Genomic DNA, 25,541 nt, shown 5'->3' with positions numbered 1-25,541 from the left:
TTTATTATTAGTTTTTTTTTTCTTTATCTTATGGTAGTCTACCCTTAGCTATGGAACCATTTTAAATTTTTGATTAAAATAGGTCATTTCTTATAACCACTTATTGTCTCCCTTTAGCGATCACAAGTGTTGGGTAATAAGATTGAAATGGAAATTACCGATTTAGTGGAGAAGAACACATCACTGCTTAGATTGGGTCTTCATCTTGAGTTCAACGATGCCCGTCATAGAGTTGCTGCACATTTACAACGCAACATTGACAGAAGTAAGTACCGCCAACCATGCACACAATCACGAAGAAGAAGGTTGTCCCAAAGACTCCCTATTATCAAAACAAAAAATGTTTTTTTCAAGGTCAAAGTATTTTTTTACCTTGTCCCAACTTTTTTCGCAGCAAGCAACGTTGGTTTTCTCCCGAAAGCTCCTGCGTTCATTTTTTTAGGGCTGACTTTTCGTTCAGCCCCCTAGATAGACATGATTTTAAGCTTTCTTGCTCCTTCTCTTTTTACTATTATTATTGTATTTCCCCTCATTTAGTTTCCTTTGGTTCATTTAAATTAAGGTTTAGCTTCTAAGGTTTTTGTTTTTGGAAGTATTTAGCAAAATTCTTATAATTTTGTGTGTATTTTTTTATAAACACAAAAAACGAAACAAACAAAACATGAATCACTACTATCTCACAAAACGCCTAGGTGAAGGTGAAACCGAGGATAGTAGCTTAGTTTCGGCTAGAACTTCGCCATTTAAAGCAGCTCCACCACCGCCATTACCAATGCCACCACAATCATCATCATTATTATTATCATCGCCGGCTGCTGCTGGTACTGCTGCCATGGCAAATATCAATGAAACGCCACATGATAAATCATCTCCTCCATTGACATTGACTTCGAAATCTTCTTCCTCGCCATTGAAAGCATTGACACCACCACCATCCATTTCATTAGTTGATCAAAATGAGTCGAATGTAAATTCTGGCAATTCGATTTCTCCTACTCGCTCTATGTGCTCAAATCCATCGGCATATGCTGCTACTGCTGCTGCAGTGCTAACAAATGAAAATGTTTCAACTGTTGCTACGCCATCTTTCAATAAATATGATAATAATAATAATTCATCATTGTCGCAATCACGGCTAGCACAAGCAACTGCAACATCGTTATCTTTGCTTTCACCAGTGCCACAGTCATCATTATCATCATCGCCTTCACATGCTAAGGAGAATTTGTGTTTGGACAATTCTATCACTGCAACACCAATAACATCTGCCACTGAGGCGATGTCTAAAAATTTCAATGAATTATCTCTGGCAAATCGAAACAATGGCTCTGCTACGAATAGCCATATGAATATTATAGCGAAACCAGAAGATGGCGTTGTCTCCTCCTCTATGACATTAGCTAAAGATGACAATATTGGTCACAATAATAATGAAATGGATGGCTTATTATTGTGTTCTAATCCTCGCACCGTTTCGGAAACTTTAAATATTGCCAAGAGTGCACAAGATGCCGACGAAAAGGAAATTTAAAATGTTTCAAATCTACTCCCTCCCACCCTCAGTCACTGTTCCTAATTTTTTTTTAATGTTATATATTGCTAGTGAATGGTAAAACTTATATTGAGGCTGATAAAGTTTTTTGGTTTTTATAGGGTTTTTTCTTCTTCTAAACGATATGTTTCGTTGTGAGCATTGTTTATTCATTGTGATTGCACTTTTTCATAAACGTCATTAGCCATGTTTTATGTTTGTTTTTTAGCACCATACAAATTTCGCTGTACTGCACTGTACAGTACAGCGAAATTTGTATGAAAATGACATCTACCCAATTCAACGAAGTTCTGGATATTGGAATTAACAGTGCAGGCTGCGGAGAACCACTGTCTTCAATATTGCCATGATGTGTTTTTTACAATTAAGTGAGGACACTTGCAGATATAACTCTATTGTGAATGGCAGAAATAAATTTAAACCAATTATTTATAAAACTACTTGCACTGCCCTATGGGCTTTACCCCAAAAATTAGCCTATATGTCGCGAGAAGCATGTCAACAGATTCCCCAGTAATGCGCAAGGTAGTTCCTAATCTTGCAATCTCGTCTGCTCTACAATTCCTTAGGATATTTCAAGTCCCGACACCCATTACAGTTGTTTTTTAACTGTTCATCACACTCGTTGACAGATCTTGCAATATCTAAGACAACTTGTGAATTCAGAAATACGTTCTTCAAAGATTTAATGGCTGCCTGATTGTCTAAGAAGATATTTATACTCATATATCGTAGACACCCACCATTTCTTTTATTGCAAGGATCCATAATTGATCCGCGATCGGGTAACTTTCGCGATGTACCCAGTCCCAGTTCTTCATGGTACAACCCATAGCCCACCAGGTCGTTCAATTTGGAACCATCTGTATAGAAGTCGACATACCTTATATTACTAGGACTTCTACACGGATGACTCCAGACTACTGTTCTAGGGATATTGTAGCTCCAATCGACTCTATCAGGTACTTTTATCAAGTAGCTGCTCGACGCGTAAGCCACACTGCCTGGGATATGTCAGACATTGGATAAGACAGTGTGGGTAGCCAACGCTTAACCAAGAGAAAGCTTCAATATCCTTCGGCAGTGGTCACAGAAATTTGTCCAGCCACAATGCCTAGAGTCATTAGATGTATAATTTAATTCATTAGTTGATGTCGTCCTCAAAGCAACTGTGATGAATCAATGCAACTGTGATGCATCAATGCAACTGTGATGCATCAATACAACTGTAATGCATCAATACAACTGTGATGCATCAATGCAACTGTAATGCATCAATACAACTGTGATGCATCAATGCAACTGTGATGCATCAATGCGGCTGTGATGCATCAATGCGTCTGTGATGCAACATGGCGGCTGTGATGCATGCTTGGGATCCAGCTGAGTATTGAACCGTAGGTGGATGGAACCTACTCTTCTCCCAGGAAGATACATGCTACTTTGGGTACCTTGTATCTCCCACTAAAAAGAACAACTTAGACTTAGACCACTTTGCCGTTGTTGTAGCCATGTGTTGTATACTAAGGTGGCATGGTATTCTTTGCTGTATTAAGTTGTGCTTCCTGCAGAATATCTATAATAACTTCTTCCAGAACACAAGGGTTTCTAGACACCGACTCATCTCTGTAGATGTACAGAATTCAGGCTGGCAGAATAACTTCTTTTGGGATACTACTCCACCTTCAGTGCTTAGCAACGGAAGAAATAGTAATAGTACTTCCTGCAAAAATATTAACTCTAAATCCAGGAATTCTAAGTTCTTTTTGCACCCCTCATTTACCCATGGATCCTGAATAAGTACAACGTAGAATCCTCCTACGTTCAAGAAGAACTTAAGATCTGCGAATCGGCTTTCCTATTGTAGAGATTTATCTGCAGAAACCATCGTCTATGTTGTTGTTGTAGCCACATTTGCATGTGGAGGTAGCGATCTTTGTCAAGCTTTTATATGCCAGTAAGCTCGTTCCAGTCTAAACGACGGATTGCCAAGGGATGGTGGCCATTGACTCCAATGTCTCGCCTAGTTATATCGAGCATGGTAGGTACTCTTTATTTAAGAAAGAACCGGTGCCACTCGGCCTCTCACTGAGACTCTCCACTCGATACCGCTGATTGTCCGCGACTGCAGTTGCAGCTACTCCGTATGGAGCATTCCACTATCCGCTACCTGTGGACGTGCCCGTTAGCTCCCAGCTATACTTTTCCTGACAACCAAGAACTCCACACAGATTTGATCCCAAAGTTCCGGCCTGCGTTATGCTCATAGTTATCCCGTGTCGGGTTGATGTTGTAGCCAAATAATACTATGTAGCGGTTCTCGCCAAACTCCATAGGTGAGTAAGCTTATTCCGGTCCATGAGACCGATTGCCACAAGTACGTTATGAACATAACTCACCTTGTCAAAACGAGTATTGCAAGCACTGAGTATTTAAGCAAAAGACAGTCCGGATCTTGAGACTCTGTACGAGATACCGCGACTGCAGTTTCTGCAACTCCGTATAAGGATCATTCCACTATCCGTAACCTGTAGACGCGCACCGTAACGCGTAGTTGAGTTTCTCGTGATAATGATGTCGGGCCTTGTCACGGAGTTTGACGCACACTTTTGATTGATTGATAGTTGATGTGATTTTGAACGATAGTTCCTCTGACAAGTCTTCAGTAACATCTGAGTCGTCGTCCATAAGAGACAATCCCTTTTGACTTATTGAGGTGTTCAAGGCAGCTGGAGCTTGGTTCGAATAGTACATGTCTCCGGTTCCCATCAGTCTCATCCATTCTACCAGTCGTCCAGCCCAGTGTTTGAATGAATGCGAATGCTGTCCCTTCGTCTCACAAGTATTGATTTGGGATATACAAAATTCATTGGTGTGCCATTGGTCGACCACACTACCAATATTGCTAAGTTTGCTGCCTACTTCTTCTTGCTTGAGAGGCCGGGGGGCACCGGCTCTTGTTTGATTACTCTATGCCTGTGATGCTCGATATAACAAGGCGAGTTATTGGCACCTTTGAATAACAAATGCCCATAACGCTATCGTGGCGATCGGTCCTATGGACCGGAATGAGCTTGCTCACCTATGGAGCTTGACGGGGATCGCTACATCCAAATACCAATGTGGCTATAACAAGAACAACCAATCACTTAGAGGAAAATACTATTATACTATTTGTAGCTATTCTGAGTGGCTGAAGATGTTAGAGGATTGTTGTTTGTGTAGCAGTGTGTTATACACTGAGGCGGCAGCCCTTGCCGATGAAGAACTCCATCGGGTCAATCCGGTACGTTCAACCGGCTGCCATGGGATTCGGTGAGAAGACATTCTTAGGCAGCGTATGTCAAAAACATATCCACTCCACGCAATTGTTCAAACCATTTATGTTACCATTCACTAGCGTGTTATACGAAATTCCCTTTTAAAAAAATATTAAAATATTGCAATAACCTATAAAAAAATAAATGCCTATTCTTCCCTTTAGCCTTTGCATTATTCTATTTTGATTCGTATCCAACTTTGAAGCATTTTAAATTTCCAACTCTATAATCTTCATATTTGCCTTAGACTTAGACAACATGCACAGGTAATATGAAACTTACCTTAACAGTACCATAACTATCACCCATATTTGGAATACTTACCAGCGTTTAACGTTTGTTCAATCGTCTCAACGTATCTCATCTACGTACTTTGTCTGCGTCTGAGAAACAGTGATGCGTTAATTGTCCAATTTTGTCTTTACCTTCTTATTAATTGGAAAAATTTGCAATTACTTGTTGTTATATTGAAAAATGCGTTTCAAGTTTGTTGTTAAATTGTTTGTTAAAAAAAAATAAATAAATAATATTTATTAATAATTATTAAGAGCTTTCTAGATTTAAATATAACTTCTCAAAATGGGGATTTTTCTAGAAGCAAATTGAAAAAATAGTAATGGAACTTCTCGTATACCGGAGAACGTTTTCAAAAACCTTCATGTTATTGTTGTTGCAAAAAACACAATTACTTTCAAGTTGTTGGAGGGGAAATAGCAAAAAATCTAATTTTTAGAAAATCTTGCTGAGTTTACCTAGAATAAGAAACTGGGGTTCATTTTGGGGTTAGAGTATGAGGAATCCCGAAAACCTTTAGGCGTTTATTATAAGGAATATGGGCAATGTGATGCTCAAATTATTTGAAAGTTCACCCAGAGTTCAGATATTTTCAATAAAAATATGTTTCCCTGTCATTTTGCGTTGTAATGAAAATGTTGTACTTTTTGGAGTACTGAGTTGTAAACATTTTGAAAGAATTCAAACTTCTCAAGATCTTTAAAAACGCCTAGAATATGTGAATATTTACGTTTAATTCATTAATTTTCCTAAAATTTGAGATTATTATTCAGTCTATAAATCCTTATGACCCTTGTGGCCTTGGAGTTTTGAACGCCTTTAGGTTTCAGCTCCAAAGCGAACCCAATATTCTGAAGATTATTTTGCTATTTTCTCCTCAAGCTTGACTTTACCACTACATACCAACTCCTCCTTTCCATAAGTGTTCATTTGTTCGTTTCTTCTCGTTATATCCTGCCTTACTTCAACGTTGCTACTTCTAAACATTAATCATCATGTTGTTTTCGTTCAACATACCTACAAATATAATCAAAACATCAATCAAAGAATTTGTTATCATAACACCTGTGTTGTAGAGTTAGTTGATCCTCTACTCTAATCGTCCTTGTGTAAGAAATATAAAAAAATCCACTTTTTTAACTTTTTATCCTTACGTTAGAAGTCCTGTTTTTTTAAGATGTTTTTATATAAAACTTTACTTTACTCCCTTGACCCTGTAATATGTGTTCCCAGATTTTCCCCTTGCTTTCCTAGCCACACATATTATCTTTTTAATAATTTTTTATGTGTAATTATCTCTATTCGATTTCTATTAATACAGTTTTTTTTGTTATTTAATTTTTATTTTGTAATATATAAAAAAATCAATCAATACACCTGTGTATATTAACAACAAATTAAAAAAATCGTTCAAATCTTCATGAAAAAACTCCAAAAAACAAATTGGCTCTAATAATTAAAAAAAAAAAAACAAACAAACCATCATAGTTGTGCGTGTACAAAAACTCAAGCCAAATTTGCCCAAACTTATTTTGCCACCGGGCAATCAGGTCATGGAGTACATAGCTCCTCCCTCCATGGAGCTGTCGCCTTCACCCTCACCCATACCCCGTGTTGACTATGAGGTCGAGGTGGATCCCGATAATATGGTTATACGCGGCAGTCCCATAACGCCATCGCCTTCACCCTCGCCCTCACCTCAGCCTCCTCATGATTATGATGTGGAGGTGGATCCCGATAATATGGTTATACGTGGGGGTGGCGGCGCTAATAGCGTTTTCGATTTCGATGCGATCTATTATGAAGATTGCCAAGGATCGAGAAGAGTGTCATCTGCTTCGTCGTCCATGTCATCGACTGTATCTACTGCTGCTGCCGCTGTCAATTTAGCCAATGATATGCCGGCTTATAATGAAGATCTTACCAGCTATAAATCCCATACGTGAGTTAGTTTGTTCAAAAAGAAAATCTGAAAAAATCCAAAGAAATTTGAAAATCCCCCACCCCTCCACACATCAGCGCCAAAACAAAGCCAAACCAAACAGAGCTTCAAGTCTTAAAGCTCTATGCTTTCATCTCTGTACAGAAAAGCCCCAACAATTTAACTTCTAAATAAACTACACACAGATTTTATTTACACATCCTCCAAGAACACTCTACAGCCTTACCTTATGGTATCAGAACAGCGCTCAAACGCCAACGCCACCACCACTACCACCATCACTCTACTGTATAAAAAGGCTTTAAGTATCAAAGACTCCTTGTGACAAAAAAATACATTAAAAGCTTCAATGTTGGAATGATATTTTTTCATAATACTCTATGTTGTGTTTTTTTTACTCTACTCTCAGTATTTTTTGATCCTCTTAACCATTATTTGCCAACCAAAAGTTTTTGTACATATTCTACACATCTGTTTTCTTCAGATCTATTTCTGTGTAAATGAATCTTTAAATTTAATGTCATCACATCTTCACGTTTCCGCATTATCTTCATCTACGTCATCGTCATCCTGGGTCAACATCGTTATCGTTATCATTTGGTCATCGATCATGCGTTGGTTTTTTCTCTTCATCTATCATCATTTGTTACCTAACGAATTGGCTTGCGATTCATTTTTTTTGTTATTAATCCTTTTTTTATAGTACGTACCTACATCTTCGTTTTGTTATAATTTTTCTTTTTTTTACATTCACTTGGAACAGGGTTGACTGAATATCAGTTTTCGTTTGTTTACACCCCTCTTTGATACCCTCCTTTACAAGTCCGATTTATAATGGAGCATTTGTTTTTTCAGCTAAGAGGAATTTAAGCGGTCCATTCTATAGTATGATTAAGATTTTATATTTATACTTTTTATTTACTTTACTTTTTTTACACTAAATAGCTATAAAAACACGTTAATATACAAATACAAGTTGCTCATGAACACCATTAGGAAACAGGGACAAAATCAATAAAAATACTGGGTTTTTGTCTGGTTAAGTTGTTGGTTTAATAGTTTGAATAGCACTGCACACATATCAAAATGCATACGAGTCAATTAGTTTTCGTCTCTTTTCGTACAGAGCAGATCGTGTGGTTGAGAGAAACCTGAATTTTGTTGTTGAAGAAGTGCAAAGAAAGTTTATGTAAATTTTAAGTAAAATTTTGGTTAAGTATTGAGCAAACTACAATTAAATCACTCTACCCCAGAGAGAAAATAAAGAGCCAACCTTTTGATCTGTATTCTTTTCACCAACCAATTTAACAAAGTATGTGTAGCAAAAAGTTAAAAAGAAAATAGATATGCATTTTTGTAACAGCTGGCTTGAGATTGCTGTGATTCACAATAGTGTGTAGTCATTCACAAGAAAGTGTTGGATTAAGGAAAGTTACATAAACATAGGGTTACCGTTGAGAATTTAAAAATGGATTGAAAGAAAAGAGTAGGTTAAGTTAGGTTGAAAAGAGGTTGCAGATATTAATCCGCCCCATGCCCCTATGGACATACACGTAAGCCAGCAATCGGCTCGTTGTGCGCTTTAAAAACTATAAAGTAACCTCTAAAAAGAAAATTTTAAGTTAGGAATTCCGTGTTACTTACAAAATCCTTAATTGTTTTCAATAACACTCCCCAAAGTTGGTTCATGTCTTGTATTGTGTTTCCACCTAAGAGCCAGTATCTGTTAGACGTGAAATGCCGGGCAATGACAAAGGGAATGCTCCAACGTCTCATCATCTTCCCCACATGCGCTACACATGGTATAACTTTGCCGCACCGATTTTACATAAGTGAGCTCGTTATCCCATGTGTCTCGTTATGATACCAATAGCCTCGTCTTCTCACGATCTGGATCCCCCATAGGATTTTCGCCGTCCTACCGACCGTTTCGCTGTTCCACAATGTTGCATGCTCAATCGTCGCCCACTCCCTTAACTCGGACTGCGTCGACCCGAAAGGCTTCGGGTGAACCAAGTTTATTGACGGCAGTCCTCTGGCCTTCACCGCCAAACCGTCTGCCCCTTCATTTCCCCTTACTCCGTTATGGCCCGGCACCCAAACGATGCGGATTTTGCCATCCTCAGTGAAAGCGTTAATCTCCTTCTTAAACTGCCAGACTGATCGCCCTGATCTCCGCCTACAGGACCGTATTGTGGTCAGGCAGTCTTAAACAGATCTCAGTCCCTGGGTTCTCAATGTAAACCCCCAGGCCTACTCTGTCCTGTAGCTTTGATCCATCCGTGTAAAATGATCTTCAAGATGGCAATACTAGAGTTCCGTCAATCCAAGACTGTGCCGATGGCAGCAGTGCCTTGCACTCGACTTCAAGATTCATCTCAGGTATCCGATCGGAAACCTCTTCCCTTCCTTCCGGGTTTCCTATCGTCGCCTTGATTATACCGCTATGGTATGAGCTGCCCCATCCACAATTCATTCTCCCATCGCCTTAAGTCTCATAGCCGCAGTGGCTGCCTCACACTTACTCTGTATGTCTAGAATAGTCTCAAGTGCCCTAGTGGGCGTGGTCCTCATCGCTCCGCCTATGCCAAGACAATATCCTACTGAGGCATAAGTATGTATTGGTCTAATCACGCTCTTGTAGAGCCAGTGAACTATCCTCGGATTCAGGCCCCATTTCGAGCCTACAGCCCGTGTACATAGTGACCAACATCTGTGAGCCTTCTCCGCTCCTGAATGTGACACTTCCAATTCAGTTTTCTGTCCAAGATCACACTTAAGTATTTGACCTCTGGGTCTAGCCCAGTCATATGCCATATGCAAGACCCTTTCGGCCCTTCTGCATAGCTCGTTCGGATCTGTACCCCTTAGAAGTATTATAACATCGTCTGCGTAGCAGACGTATTCAAATCGCTCCTCAGTCAGCATACGTAATAGGTCATTTATGGTGGTCACCCATAGGAGTGGTGATAAAATGTCCTCCTGTGGCGTGCCCTGTGCCACTCTCTCCCTTATATTTATGCCATGGGACACACAATTTATCCACCTGCTCCTTAACATATGGTTTATCCAGTCTCTAAGAACAGGATTCACCCGGTACTGATCTAAGGATTGGATCAATGTGTCAATGCATACCGCCAGTGTATACGTTTTGCCATCGAAAGATTATTCTATTTTATGCACAACCTCGTGCAGGGCAGTCTCCACCGACCTTCCCTTGAAATAGGCATGCTGTTTGTGTTTGAGCAGTTCGCTGGATGTCCTACTCTTTATGATGGTGTCCACAATACGTTCCATGGTTTTGAGTAGAAAGGACGTAAGGCTTATGGGTCTGTAGGCCTTTGGTGTCGCATAACTTGCCTTGCCGGGCTTGGGTATAAACAGGCACGCTGTGAAAATTTTGGCCACACGAGGTGCCAGATAGTTTGCATCCTTCTGTAGTAACTCCGGAAATATTCCAAAAGGTCCAGGTGACTTAAATGGTTTGAAGCTCCTCAAGGATTCCTTCACAATAAATTTCCGTAATAAACCTTCGATTAACGTCATTATTCCAAGATTCCGGTGTCTGCGTGAGTCCCTTCGTATCCCGTGTCCGTTAACAGCTGAGTACAATTTTTTTACTCGCAAAGTGCACTATCTTTCAACGAGTTTTGATTGTGTCTTAAGAACCATAACACACAAACAACGAAAAATGGCGCGAACTAGTAACATACTAATGCACTCAATATTTTGTTGTTGGGCAGCTGCCACTACCTGTAAGTTAATATATCTTGAATATGTATTACAAAAAGGAAAGAAAAGTTTTGCTGGTTTCTGGCATGGTACTCTTATTGACGCTACATTTATAACAGCTGACTAGTGTATGATGTTGCGAGATTAATGTTAAGACAGGTAATAGACTCAGTTTTCTAGAAGTGTAAGAGCGTTATCTATCTAAGAGCATAAACCGATCAGTGTATGTAAAAAAGAGATTCATGTTATGGTAGGTGTTAGGTTCATAAATATATGTTTCATTTGAGAGTGCGTAATAATACACATACATACACATTGTAATAAGAGAAATTATGGTGGGTGATGGGTGGGCTTTCTACCTCTCTGGGGTAGTGAGTATTTGTAGCCCATTTGAATACAAAATATGTTAAGAAATAGAATAATAAGAGACAAACTTTAAATGAGGTTGACAATGCATTGGAAAAAAATTGTTTCTCTCTTTCAAAATACAAAAAATTGCGATGAATAAAAATGACTTTAGAATATAAAAATCTTAATAACTGTTTCTTTTTAATGTTTTAAAGTTAGTAATGAAAGATTTTCAACACTGTTTTTATTTTAAATTAAATATACTTAAATGTCAATTTATTGTTTAACATTTTCTCTTTTTTTTTTGTGATAAAAGTTTGTTTCGCATCAGAGTTTTTTATTTGAAAAATGTCAGTGTAATTATATATAATTTATTTATATTTTTCTTATAGTTGGTATATTTTTAACTTTTCCGTGCAGGTATTTTTTGTAATTTATGTTTTTTTTTTAACTTTTTCATATTTATATTCAATTTTAATTTATTATGGATCGGCTTACTTTCCTCAACAGCTCTTGTTCTGATTTTTACATTTTCATTCAAGTATCATTAGTTTATCCTATTTATTTTACTCTGGCCTGTGGTCTCTTCAGCCTCTATTTGCTGTTATGGCACTTGGTTGGCTTGATGATATCAAAAAGAGACAATTTGAAACACTCCCCTTCGATATTACGTACCCAACTCTGGTTTCCTATTGTTGTGTGACTCTTTGTGTTGTTGTGTTTTAGACGGCCGTACCTATTATACCTATCAATTGTTACAACACCAAACCCTTCATTTCAAAAACGAAATATATTTGTTTACCTATACTTTATTGTTACTTTTCCTTCATACATATATGTATTTTGTTAATTTTTATTTTAGATGATATGTTTGTTACAAAAACCTATTTTTTCATTTGTTGTTGTTTCCGTTTTTATTTTAAAAAATATTTGCATTTTTTTATTTTTTCTTCTCTCGATTACAGTAAGAAAAGATCTTGAGTTGCGTCTGCAGTACAGATTTTTCAATAATCTTCACAGAAATCCAACAAGAGTTCAGTAAAGAAACCCTCCCCTCCTCAAAAAAAAAAAAGAAACAAGTTAAAAAACTAATAAAAAATATATAAAATCTAAAACTACAACATCAAAAAACCACCAAAACTACTTTGAAGAAACACATACACATACATTTATAAACATAATAATTTTTTTTGAAATTCTCAAAACAAAAATGAAAAAATTTTATTTAAAACGCGTTTCATTACATAAATAAAAGGAAAACGTTTTCTCCGAAATCAAAAACCAGCAAAAACAAATGCGTTTTTTCAACTATACATAGCAAAACGTAGCAAAAAGGTCCTGAGGACCAAACGACTGATAGCGGACCACTGAGAAATGAGTGAGGAACTCTTCTCCAAATTTCGTTAAAAAAACAGTCAGAATCAAAGTTAAAAAAACTTAATTAAGAAATAAGAAAACGTAACCCAATAAACACTATATCAACGCTTTATTTTTCTAACTTTAATTTTATATAAAAAACATAAATACACACACACACAAAAACACTCACTTAAACTAATCAAAAATGTTGTTGTGAAAATGAAAAGAAGAAACAAAAATCTTTTCATCACATAAAAACTTAAAATCATCACAAAAAATCATAAAAATAATAATGAAAATCAAACGAATCTCATCACTATATACTATTCGTATAATAATAGTTATAAAAAACCTAAAAACAAAAAATCTAAACCCCAAACTTGAGTAAATAAAACGAAAAATCGTATAACAAATAAAATCATCTAGAAGACTTAAGGATATATAAGAAAAGCTGTAAACCACAACTGATTTTAAACGACGAGTCCTACAATTACTCCTTCAAAGCTCCCATTATGCTAGATACGAATCATCTCCCCCCTTTCTAAAAGGGGAAGGGAGCCCAAGCATTATACTATGCCACCAAAATATCAAAAAATTGGAAAAATCATTTCGTTTTTGATTTGGATAAAATTTTGTATGATTTAAAACAAAAATAAACCAAAAGAGGTACCTATCGCATCTTCAACTTCAATAGTTTGCCTTAAATTGTTCTCATTTTTTTGCACTGTGTTGTCACGCTCTTGCTGACTGACCCATTGACTATCTTCTACAATATGACTTTCTTGTACTAAAAAAAAGCGTAACCGTCGTTTTTCTCTTTGAATTCGAACAAAAGTTTTAATAATGCGGCAGCTCGGCAGTCGTGTTTTTCCAAATTTGTATCTACAGCTTTGTTTAACTGATATCTCTATACAAAAAAAAAACTTCGTTGCTGAAATGAACTCTGAACATATATTTGATTGGTTATTCTTAAAACTGACTGCATTATTATATTACCTATGCTAAAAAAAAAATTTATTTTATTTTTAATTAAATTCTAAAAATTTTCTTGTTTGCATGTTTCTGCTTTTGCGTTTTGTTGCCTCCGCCTACATTTTTATGTTGTTTCATTGTCTTGTATGTTTCCTATTCATTTGATTTTACATCATATTGCACTGTTTTTATGTATTACGTTTACTTTCCTTAAACCTTGTATCATACGTTTGTATTGTTATATTTTTAATCCTGCCTCCGAATATCTACTACCAAATGTTTATAAAAACATTTTTCAAAAAACACACATACACAACTACATTATTGGCAATTTATATAAGAAACTTATACCTTAAATGATCGTAAATTCTAAGTTTTCAGCTCTAATCAGAATATAGTAGCCGACACCACTTTGAAGAGTATATTTATTCGTTTATAAATATCAACAAATACAGAAAATATTAAAAATATATAAAACTTTATTATACCTACCACCATAGGAAAGGGGGTATGCTCATTAAGTCATTCCGTTTGCAACACATCGAAATATTAATTTCCAACTTCGATGACTGTAGATTGTCTATTTCCAACGGATACAGATTGGCGACGATCTGTTAAGTATGACAGAATTCGCTTTTAAGTCGGTTCAGAAAAAGAAGAGTTTTTCTTGGCTAGAGATTAAGATATTGTGATTGACAGTATCAAAGGCTTTACTGCGATCTAGCAGAACCAGAAAAGATACCATGTTTTGTTGTAATTCTTCCACAACATCGATTACAACAGTGGAACAGTTTCTTTTGCTCCGAAACCCTGATTGCTTATCTGTCAAGAGATTTTTTATACCCACCACCGAAGGATGGGGGTATATTCATTGTGTCATTCCGTTTGCAGCACATCGAAATATCCATTTCCGACGTATAAAAAGTATATATATTCTTGATCAGCAAAAAACTAAGACGATCTAGCCATGTCCGTCCGTCTGTCTGTTGAAATCACGCTACAGTCTCTAAAAATAGAGATATTGAGCAGAAACTTTGCACAGATTCTTTTTTTTTGTCCATAAGCAGGTAAGGTTCGATGATGGACTATATCGGATTATATCTTGATATAGCCCCCATATAGACCGATCCGCCAATTTAGGGTCTTAGGTCCATAAAAGTCACATTTATTATCGCATTTTGCTGAAATTTGGGACATTGAGTTGTGTTAGGCCCTTCGACATCCTTCTTCAATTTGGCTCAGATCGGTCCAGATTTGGATATAACTGCCATATAGACCGATCCGCCGATTTAGGGTCTTAGGCCCATAAAAGCCACATTTATTATCCGATTTTGCTGAAATTTGGTATAGTGAGTTGCGTTAGGCTCCTTGACATCTTTCTGCAATTCGGCCCAGATGCCATATAGACCATATATTGGTGTCATATAGACCGATCTCTCGATTTAAGGTCTTGCGCCCATAAAAGGCGCATTTATTGTGCGATTTCGCCAAAAACTTGGGACAGTGAGTTGTGTTAGGCCCGTCGACATCCCCCTTCATTTTGGCCCAGATCGGTCCAGTTTTGGATATAGCTGCCATATAGACCGATCTCTCGATTTAAGGTTTTGGGCCCATAAAAAGCGCATTTGTTGTCCGATGTCGTCGAAATTTATTTTTGTTTTTACTGACAAATTGTTTTTAGGAAAATGTTTAAGAGTACCTAACACACCCGTATATACGTTCCGAGAGTAATTATTTTACAATTTTATTATTAATAAATTTTAATTACATTGTTATTATTTTACCAAAAAATTAAAAATAAATTAACATTTTTTTGTATTTTTTTTTATTTAATTCCATATTGAAAAGTATATGATATTATCAAATAAAGTAAAAAAAAATATCCAGAATAGTTACTTACAGAGAATTATAATGACAATATATGAAATATATGATCATTTAAGGTTTTATTAAAATCAAATAAAGTATGACACTGATGGCACAAACAACGTATATCGAAAAGTCGAGAATTTCAATTAGATATTTTTTTTTGGTTAAACATATTTTTTTTATTAAAAACAATTTTTTTTTCTTTTTTGATATACGTCTTTCACTTTAAACACAATACACAAAACTATCAAAATTTCCTTGCTTTTCCTTTTCCTTCCCCCTTCAAAAACTCATTTGTCTTTTGTGTTATTTCATATCTTAAAGAGTTTTTCTGTTTTTTTGAATATTTTTTTCCTTTTAGACTCTAAACTGCGATTTACAGATTAAGTAAATTTTAGTAAACCAACAAAAGCCCCCAAAAAGAAAAGAAACAAAAACTAACTAGAAAAAACATCACTCCCCGAAAACTTAGTACTACTACGAAACTTAGGATATAACATCCCCTAAACATCACAGAAATATTTTATAGAAAATATCCAATAAAATGAAACTAAAATCATAACTTCCCTTATATACCAAAAACAAAACGATAAACCAAACTTAATAATACTACTGCGTGAATTTAATTTTACTACAACAACCAATTTAATACCAAGAAATCTGGATAATACAGCAGCAAGCAACCATATCTTGTATACCACTATCATATTACCAACCATCCGACCCACAACAACTACTTAGAGAAAAGTTTGTACATTTTGGAAAAATTTATAAAAAAAAAACATAAATTGTGTTTAAATGTTGTTGAAAGTGTATTAAAACTAAATGACAGTGCTATGCTAAATAATTTAGTAGATATTGATAGTTATTGAATTTTTTTTTTCGTTTCTTTTAAAGCAATTTTAGGATATTTTATTGAAACTGTCTTTTTTATATCACATTTTAAAAATGCAAAGCAGTTTCAATTGTAATATCAAGTTTCTTATTTTGGATTTAACATTTATAAAGAAACGAAATTTGTAAATAAAAGGAAGAATCAAATTTGTGAATAAAAGAAAGAATCTATCGTTCCTGGAAGCCGTGTATTGGCTGAAATTTGGTAACTTTTTACAATATATGGTCTATATATATGATCCATATTGATTAAACCTCTCAAGTCCTAAATTTGTATAAATCACCAAAAGCTTAAATTTTTTCACTTTTTGGTCAAATATTGGTATATGACACATATTTGTGACCTTAAATACCTGAAGCGAGTATTTCTTCATCTACTATAGATTCAGTACTGATTCTACTTGCAATTTAATATTTTTAAAAATTTGAATCTTCCTTTTATAAAAAGCTTTTATTGTCAAAATAACTAACCATTAATTTATTTTCAAAAAAATAATTGTAGTACTGTAATGCTGATACTGTTATATATAGAAAAACTACGTCTATTTCGTAACAGAAATGTTCAAATTTTAGAACTCTGGTTTTCTATATGTTTTCTGTTTCCAATTTCTAGCTTTTCGATTTTTTGGCTTAAAAAAAAAAACACTGCGCGCCGTTTATTAAAAACCCCCCTATAAGCCATTCAAAACAAACTTTGTCTATAACCATGAAAATGAATGGAATGTAATGTAATTTAAGCCCGCTCCTCGTTACTGAACTTTTGAATACCGCTGTACTAAAATTCAAATAAATAAACTTTTCCACTTTTTACCAGGGATTTTTTGTACAAAAAAAAAATCCTTTTTGATCTACTGGAATGTTTGTTGTACCCCGTTGTTTAAATATCCTAACCTTTCTCTTACCAAAATGTTGTTTTCTTTCCTTGTTTGATATTTTTTTATGAATTTTTTGTTCTGTTTATTCCTTTTTTGTACTAAAAAAACTGTAATATCCTTTAATTGTGAAACTTGACTAATCCATGTTTTGTATTTTTTCCATATGTTTTTTGTATCTCTTTTTACAGTACGTGTGCAACGCCTGAATCAACGTAAATAAACAACTTTACGTTCTTTTTAAGTAAAACAACAAAAAGTAAAGCATCCAAAAGAACCACAACCAAGAAACCATTTTGTTTTGATAAGAATCCTCCAATGAATATCTGAATGTTTGTTTGTTCTATGTGAAAAAAAAATCCAGCAACCAACACCTTTAACAAAAAACAAAACCGCAAACCGAGTCATAACGTGTTCTTTCTCATTAATCAATTGCCTTATTGTAATCACTCCTAAATGTCAACACTACATCATCAATCTGTATGTGAGAAAAAAAATTCTTAATGCAACAGCAACAACAACATCTACACAAGGATACCATCATGGGTGGCCAACTCATGTCCTACAACTTCCAATTTATGTGAATGCGCCAAACAACACACACAACACCACCACCACCAAGAAAAGTCCCCATAATACGATTTTTGTGAAATCTGTAGGTATACAATATTGATTTATTTATATTGCTAGAACTAATTTTTTTCAACTTAATTTAAAATTTATTACTAAATTACACTTCAGTATGGTTATCTTCTGCTTTAGAATCTAAAAATATCTATTTGAGTGTTCTTTGGGTCAAAGAACTGTCCATATAGGAGTAAATTGCTTTATGTTTGCTGTACACTTCAGTCTTGACAGAAGCCCACTAATTAAACTTCTCAATGGCTGTAAAAATGAGAATAACAGGAAATATTTTGTTGTTATTACTCTCTCGTGAGAAAGTTTTGAACTTTATATTCAACAGCTGATTTACATCATCAGTATGGTGAACTTGAGGTGAAAACAAGAGGTGGGAACTGTTTGGCTGTAACGAGAAAAACAACCAAAGAGTAGCAGTATGAGCTATTTTAGGTTAGGTTTAAGAGGCAGTCTGCCATCAGACTCACTTAGACGTTTTCGTCCATTGTGATACCACAGGAACAGAAGAAGGAATATGCCTTCTAGTTCCTACCGTTGAACCATTCAGATCGCTTTAAAAAGCCCAATAACTTGCGAATGTTGACATTCGCTAAATCAGACAGGTTCTCAAAGAAATAAGAACCTAAACTCCTTCTAACAGCTAGTGTGAGACACACACACAGATGTCCCTACAGCTTCTGCAAAAGTCTTTGCTGGCAACCTTCAGTCTGTCAGCATGTTTTCCGATTAGGCAGTGACCTATCATGATGGACACAATGATTGAGACGTCTGTTCTAGCCAATGACAGCAAAGCAGTAGACTTCTTCAAGTCTAGATGAGGCCACATAGTTTTGGAATGCTCACGGCCTCCTCTTTGTGACCATCTATCATTCGTTGTCCTTCGGGCCTGGTCCTGAAAACTTAGCTCGTCCGCTTTGGAATTCCCTGGGATATGTCTGTGGCCCGGCACCCAGAACAGGTGAATTTTGAACTGTTCAGCCATCTCGTTGAGAGATCTGCGACAGTCGAGAGCGGTTTTTGTGTTCAAAAATACGTTCTCCAGGGATTTAATGGCTGCCTGGCTGTCTGCGAAGATATTTATGCCAATCGTCGTAATGACATTATATCTTAGCCATTCCACCACTTCCTTTATTGGAAGGATCTCTGCTTGATACACACTGCAGTGGTCGGGTAACCTCTTCGATATGACCAGTTCTAGATCTTTAGAGTACACCCCAAAGCCCACCTGGTCGTTTAGTTTGGAACCATCCGTATAAAAGTCTATGTAACTTCTGTTACCAGGGATATCGTAGTTCCAATCGGTTCTATCAGGAATAGTAACACAGTAATTTTTATCAAAAAGCGGCTCAGGTAGGGTGTAATCTACATTGGCTGGAACATCAGATATTGTTTCAAGGATAACACAGTGTCCGTAGCCGCCACAGCTCTCTTAACCTCACGGCAGTAGTCGCTGCAATTTGGGTAGCCACAATGGCATAAGATGTAGCATTAAATTAGTGCATCCGATGGTGTCGCCCTCAGTGCGGCTGTGATGCACAAACAAGCCATCCTTTGGATCCGGCTAAGTATAGAGTAGTAGGTGGATTTCTGAAACACCGTCCACCAGACTACATCACCATAAAGCATAATAGGTCTGACACCTGCAATATATAACCAATGCATGACGCGCGGTCTAAATCCCAAACTTTTACCAATGGCTTTCTTGCAGGTGTATAGTGAAGAGTGGCCCTTCTTACCCTTTCCAAAATGTTGGATTTGAAGTTCAATTTCCTGTCCAGCAAAACACCCAGGTATTTTGTGCTTTCTGTAAATGGAACATTCTCTCCACCCAAGAAGACAGGTTCCACTGTAGGCAACTTGTATCTCCTGCTGAAAAGAACTACTCCAACTCCTTCATGATTGACGTCGGTTTTACATTATTGAAAGCACCTTCAATGTTGTATATTATATAAGAAAAATAATAAAACCCTCTATGTAGCGGACTAGGTTTGATACAAGCAGAGTGCATCTGCCTAAGCCAGGGTACCAGTCTATCAGACACAGCTTGTAATTCAACCGGTGATATATCATCGAAACTTCTTATCGCCCAAAGGATTTTCGGTTCAGACACAATTTCCCCAATAACCTCCGGCGAATGCATATCAGTAGCAACCTCTTCTGGCGCCACGTTGTCCGTTGGAAAATTTCCCGGGAAATGTTTATCAACGAGTAGTTCTAGTGTTTCCTCACTAGACATTGTCCATACATTCTCTGCCTTCTGGATATATTCCATCGTAATAGATCTCGAGGACAGAATCTTCCTTAGCCTAGAGGCCTCAGATGTATCCTCCACGGAGCTGCAGAATTCTACCCTGGATTTGTTCTGAGCCTTTCTAAGCTTGCCCGATGTCCCAATCTAGTGATGCTCTTGTGGCGTTTGCTCTGTTGAGGAGTTTTCTGCAGTCCTTCCTTAGACCAACCAGGTCTGGGATCGACCATGGCGGTCGCTGTTTGCCCCTTGGCTTGGCACTAGGGCATGCTGACACAAGCGAGTCATTCAGGGCCTTCGTGATCCGCTTGACCACTATATCTATATCCTCCGTAGTTTCCACCTTTTCTATTCTAGAAGGGATAGCGGTGCACAAATTGTGCCGAAATTTATCCCAATCTACCTTTCTTCTGTTTAACCGAGGGACCACTACTTCAGTATTTTCTCCTAGGCTTAAACTAATATAACGATGATCAGAGAAGCTGAAGCTGTGGTCATCCAACACTTACCAGTCGCATATTCTTATATCTTCCGATACAAAGGTAATATCTATTACCTCTTGCCTGTTCCTGGTAATAAAGATCGGTTTATCCCCTTTGTTACAAATCGCCAGATTGCAACTTATATTCAATAAGCAGCTCACCCCGTTCGTTGACATCCGAACTTCCCCACATCTGGTGATATGCATTAGCATCACTTCCTACTATGAGGCTTTTCTTTCCTGCAGAAGCAGCTTCAACCAGCGACTTAAGGTTTGAAGGCGACATCTCTGAATTGTGTGGCATATATAGGGAAGCCGGCCAGTAATGAGACTTGTTTATTTTAAGGCTAGCTACTACTAAATCTTCAGTGCTTAGCGACAGAAGAAGAAAAACATTTAGTCTACCCTTTGCAAGAATACAGGCTCTGTGTCTTCCATTCCCCGTACCCTTGAGAAGTTTAAATCCCGAAATTCTTAGTCCACGTACCATTCCTCCACACACCCATGGTTCCTGGATAAGAACCACGTCAAATCCTCCAGCCATAAGCTAAAAACACGTGAAAAAAATAAATGCGTTTTTTTATGCTAACGGCTTAAAATGAGCTCTTGAAAACAATTAATCCTAGTATAATATGAATGTGACATTGAGTTAGTAAAAAAAATGCATGTAATTATGTTTGAAATGGTTATGATATTTTGTTAAGTTTTTCGCAACAATTCTTAAAGCTGGAGAGAAAACTCTGCTGCTTTTTTAAAACACTACAAAAATCTCAATGAAAACATGATACTTTTATTAAGATTTTTTCATAAGTAATGAGGAAATGTCCTACTCAATGAAATCAGCAAGTTTTTCGCTTCAAAATCTATAATCTAAAAAAAGTAATAGCGAAAAATTGTCGCGAAAAACTTACATAGTTCCAGCCATAACAGGGTCTATGAGAGCATTCTATTACACCATTTAACATAGCTTATAAAAACAGCAATCTAAATGAGCTATAAAAATCTACTTTGTTGCAGATCTTAATTATTTATGGAATAAGCACATCAAGGTTTTTTTTTGTCATTGTATATTGTTTGTCTCGTGCTATTTTTATGTCATTGACTTTAAAGAATTTTCCTTTGTTTTGTTGACTTAGTGTTAATCATCACCAGATTTTTCCAAGCAAGTTCAAAGGTGCGCACATGTGATAAATGTTTTTTAATGAAACAAGTGTCATGGCGATGAATTCATATTCCATAGATGGCGTAGAACATTCCATAGTTATTATACAATACGTAGTAGTTTAATCATTATCTTGACTTGAAAGGATCATTTAATGAACAAAAACAAAATTTCAATGTTTTAACCTTAAAATACCTTGAACTTTGTTTTTGTTTATTTCTCATTTCTTAAACGTGATTATCTCCATGCAATGAACCCCAGGAAAACACAAATTATTTAGAACAATAACTTTGGTTGACATTTACAACTATTCACCGCCAGTTACTAGAGTTGTTTATCAATTACAGTATTTTATTTGGGGGTGCTTTATCAGAGTCGTAGTCACTAGGTTATAAAATATATGCATACAGTAGTTATATATAGTGCACAATAGGGCATAATATGAAACCAGTGAGGAAAGACAAAAGTCGGGAGGTATCGACTATAAAATAGCCTACACCTACCCTTTAAGTACCAATCAAATTTTGAACCAATTTGATGAACTTCGGCTGTGGTTTGCAGATGTGTTTAGGATCCGTATCAAATTTCGAGCAAATATGTTCGAATTGTAACAACAACGGCTCTATAAGTGCAAATAGAGCGATGTATATATGTATACGGAATTTAAAAAGCTGTCTGAACCGGTTTTTATAAACTTTTATAAAAATGTCCACCGTAGTCCACGGAGGCCACCGTAACGCAGAGGTTAGCATGTCCGCCTATGACGCTGAACGCCTGTTGTTGGAAGTTATACGAAAACACCATGTGCAAAATTTCAGTCAAATCGTATGAGAATTGCGCCCTTAAGAGGCTCAAGAAATCAAGACCCAAGATCGGTTTATATGGCGGGCATATCAAAACATGGACCGATTTGAACTATTCTTAGCACAGTTGTCGAAAGACAACAAAACACCTCATGCCAAATTTCAGTCAAATCGGACGAGAATTGCGCCCTCTAGAGGCTCAAGAAGTCAAGACCCAGGATCGGTTTACATGACAGCTATGTCAAAACATGGACCGATTTGTCTGATTTACAACCCCAACCGACCTATATTAATAAAAAGTATTTGTGCAACATTTCAAGCGGCTAGCTTTACTCCTTCGAAAGTTAGCGTGCTTTCGACAGACAGACGGACGGACATGGCGGACGGACTTAAAATGACATGACGATCAAGAATATATATACTTTATGGGATCTGAGAAGCATATTCCGAGGTGTTACAAACAGAATGACGAAATTAGTATACCCCCATCCTATGGTGGAGAGTATAAAAATAAAACCCATTTTTATAAATTTTTTAATTAGTCTTTAAATTTTATTAAATTTAAAACATATATAAATGTACCTTATATGTATATAATTATTTTTTTGTAATTTTTCAAGACCTATTGTTTTGTTCTAAAATGCTGATCTCAAACATGCCATAAAAGATTGCAATACTAATATTTTCTTTTTTCCTCCTTCAGCTGGACGTCAGCGACGCGTGGGACATTTTGGCCGAAATTATACCATTGGCGTTTGGCAGTAAAATCCTGGCTAACAAACAGCCACAAACTATTCGCCCAAGCAATCAATATCATATATGCATGCATACATATTCAACAATATATTCGTATATATTTTTTACAAAATTATTTATGTATTTTATATACAGAAGTTTAAAAAAAAAAACATAAAACATATTTTTTCTTGTATGTAAATTAGTGTGTAAGAAACATTTGAATGATTCACAAAAAGTCATTAAATTCATGTTCTACATATTTTTCATATTTTTCAATTGTATAATTTATAATTGTTGCAATTTTGTCTTTTAAAAATTTTAAAAAAATTTCTAAATTTAATATTTAAATATAAACAAAAATTTGAATTTGAAAATATTTTCTATGTTGCTTATTTGATTGTTGTGTATTTTTGAACAAAAAAAATATAAAAAAAATCAATTAATGCGGCAATGAAAAATTATGTTAACGCAAATTATTGTTAAAATATGGATTTTTGGAATATTTACTTAAAACTTTTTAATATTTCAATCGTCAAAAAAAAATAAATTTTAATAAAGAAAAGTCAATGAATTTCCTAGGAATCAAAAAAAAAAAGATGGAAAAATTTTTAATTTTTTGGATTTTTTTCAAATCTAAAAAAAGTTTAAAAAAAATTAAATTATTTTAAAATTGAAAATATTTTATTTATAGTTGAAATTGCAAATATTTCATTTATTGCATGTCCCCTTTACATTTTCATACTTTTTCAAATTTTTTAAAATTAAAAAAAAATCACCTATAAAAATGTGTATGATGTTGCTGCAAGATTTTTTCTTACAAAATATAAAAAGTTCGTAAAATTTCTAAAAACTAATAAAAATTAAAATAATAAAAATTTTTTTTAAACAGTTGAAAATTTTCTATATTAAAAAAAGAACACTTAACAACAACAAAACAAACAAATAAAAAAAACAAAATTAAGAAAAAGACATTTGCTTATAAAAAATTCTCTTATATAAATGGTAACTACTTAGAATTTTCCTTAATTGTTGTAAGCTTATTTTTATTAGAATAATTTTCTAACAAGGTATGCTTAATACAATACAAAAACTGAACAGAAAAACTAAAAATTTTAAGAGAAAATCCAAACAGGCTTAATTTCACCACAAAAGCTCTCACACGTACACATTTAAATAAAAAAGAAAACTAAAAAGTTTAAAATTTTAAACAGTAAAAAGAAGTAACAATTACAGCTTTTATAAATCTTCAAAATAACAGAATTCACGTAGTCTACAAAACCCCCCAAAACAATCACCAGCCGCAGCAAAATATCTATCAATCATATTTATATATACTTTTTACATAAACATAAAAAACACTTATTTTGTTTAATTTTCTTTTTAAATAATTAAGTTGATTTTTTTTTTCTCTTACTAAAGCCTATGTTTGGTTTACATACTTTTTTTTAGTTTTAATTTTTCTGCTATTATTGAAAGTATATATTTTTGTGTATTTTTTGAAAATACATTTTATTTTTTATGTATTATTTCTTGGCATAATATTTTTTTTTTTTTTTTTTAAATTTTTTTCTTATAATTTTTTGCAAATTGAAAATAAATTTTATCTATCACAAGCTCGTAATGTAATAATTTAATTTAAAGAAAAACAAAGAAATTGTATAATTTAAAGTAAAAACACAACAACAACAATTATATATATATAAATAATTACACTTTATATATTTAAAATGAAAAACAAAAACAAGCAACATAAATAATGAATGATAAATGCTTATAAATTATGTAAAATGTAAACAAAGAAATAAAAAAAACTTTAAAAAATTACACAAAAAAATCAATAAAAATTTAAAAAAATAATGGTGGTGTTTTTATTCTATAAAAATTTATTAAAAAAGGTAAGACAAATTAATGTAGAAAAACTTTAACCTAGGGATGCTTTTGAATATTCGAAATACGAATTTTGAAGGTCGAAAACCTTTTTCGTTTATTTTCCGAAATAAAATACCAAGAAATCTCAAAAATCACTGAAATACCAGGCGCCCAGAATCGAGTAGCAGGTATACTTTACACATTAGACCCGAAAAGTATGCTTTAATTTTTGTACCATAAACACAGGGCGTTTCGAAATGGAAAATATTGTTTGCAAATTGTAAAAATTATGTGGTGTGCTTTTAGGCGCTAATGTTAATAGCACTAAAAGACACGATTTAACAACAAATCAAACAAAAATGGTTCTTAATTAACTTTTATTAATAAAATAATGCACTTTATATAAATGTATAAACAACAAAATATTTAAAACAAGTTTTAGCTTTA

The 25,541-nt window shown here is 35.0% G+C and overlaps 1 protein-coding gene across 12 annotated transcripts in view; it reads left to right on the top strand.

The window, feature by feature from the left end:
- The window catches only part of LOC106082716 (tropomodulin), a 541,301-nt gene extending 516,821 nt beyond the window's left edge, over positions 1 to 24,480 (top strand). For 6 of the 12 annotated variants that reach the window (XM_059362210.1, XM_013245399.2, XM_013245398.2 and 3 more), the window contains 6 exons: positions 118 to 265; positions 6,655 to 7,108; positions 12,154 to 13,213; positions 15,750 to 16,135; positions 17,346 to 17,809; positions 23,191 to 24,480. In XM_059362210.1, coding sequence (XP_059218193.1) covers positions 118 to 265; positions 6,655 to 7,108; positions 12,154 to 12,169 — 618 coding nt within the window. In that variant the 3' untranslated portion in view covers positions 12,170 to 13,213; positions 15,750 to 16,135; positions 17,346 to 17,809; positions 23,191 to 24,480. Of the gene's footprint in view, positions 1 to 117; positions 266 to 6,654; positions 7,109 to 12,153; positions 13,214 to 15,749; positions 16,136 to 17,345; positions 17,814 to 23,190 lie in introns of all 12 variants that reach the window. The other 6 variants (XM_059362211.1, XM_013245396.2, XM_013245394.2 and 3 more) reach the window with 6 other exon arrangements.
- Positions 24,481 to 25,541: the final 1,061 nt, after the last annotated feature.

The sequence above is a fragment of the Stomoxys calcitrans genome, chromosome 2, assembly GCF_963082655.1.
Source record: "Stomoxys calcitrans chromosome 2, idStoCalc2.1, whole genome shotgun sequence".
Classification (NCBI taxonomy): Eukaryota; Metazoa; Arthropoda; class Insecta; order Diptera; family Muscidae; genus Stomoxys; species Stomoxys calcitrans.
Note: the sequence above shows the minus strand (reverse complement) of the source record. Positions and strands in the feature narration are given on the sequence as shown.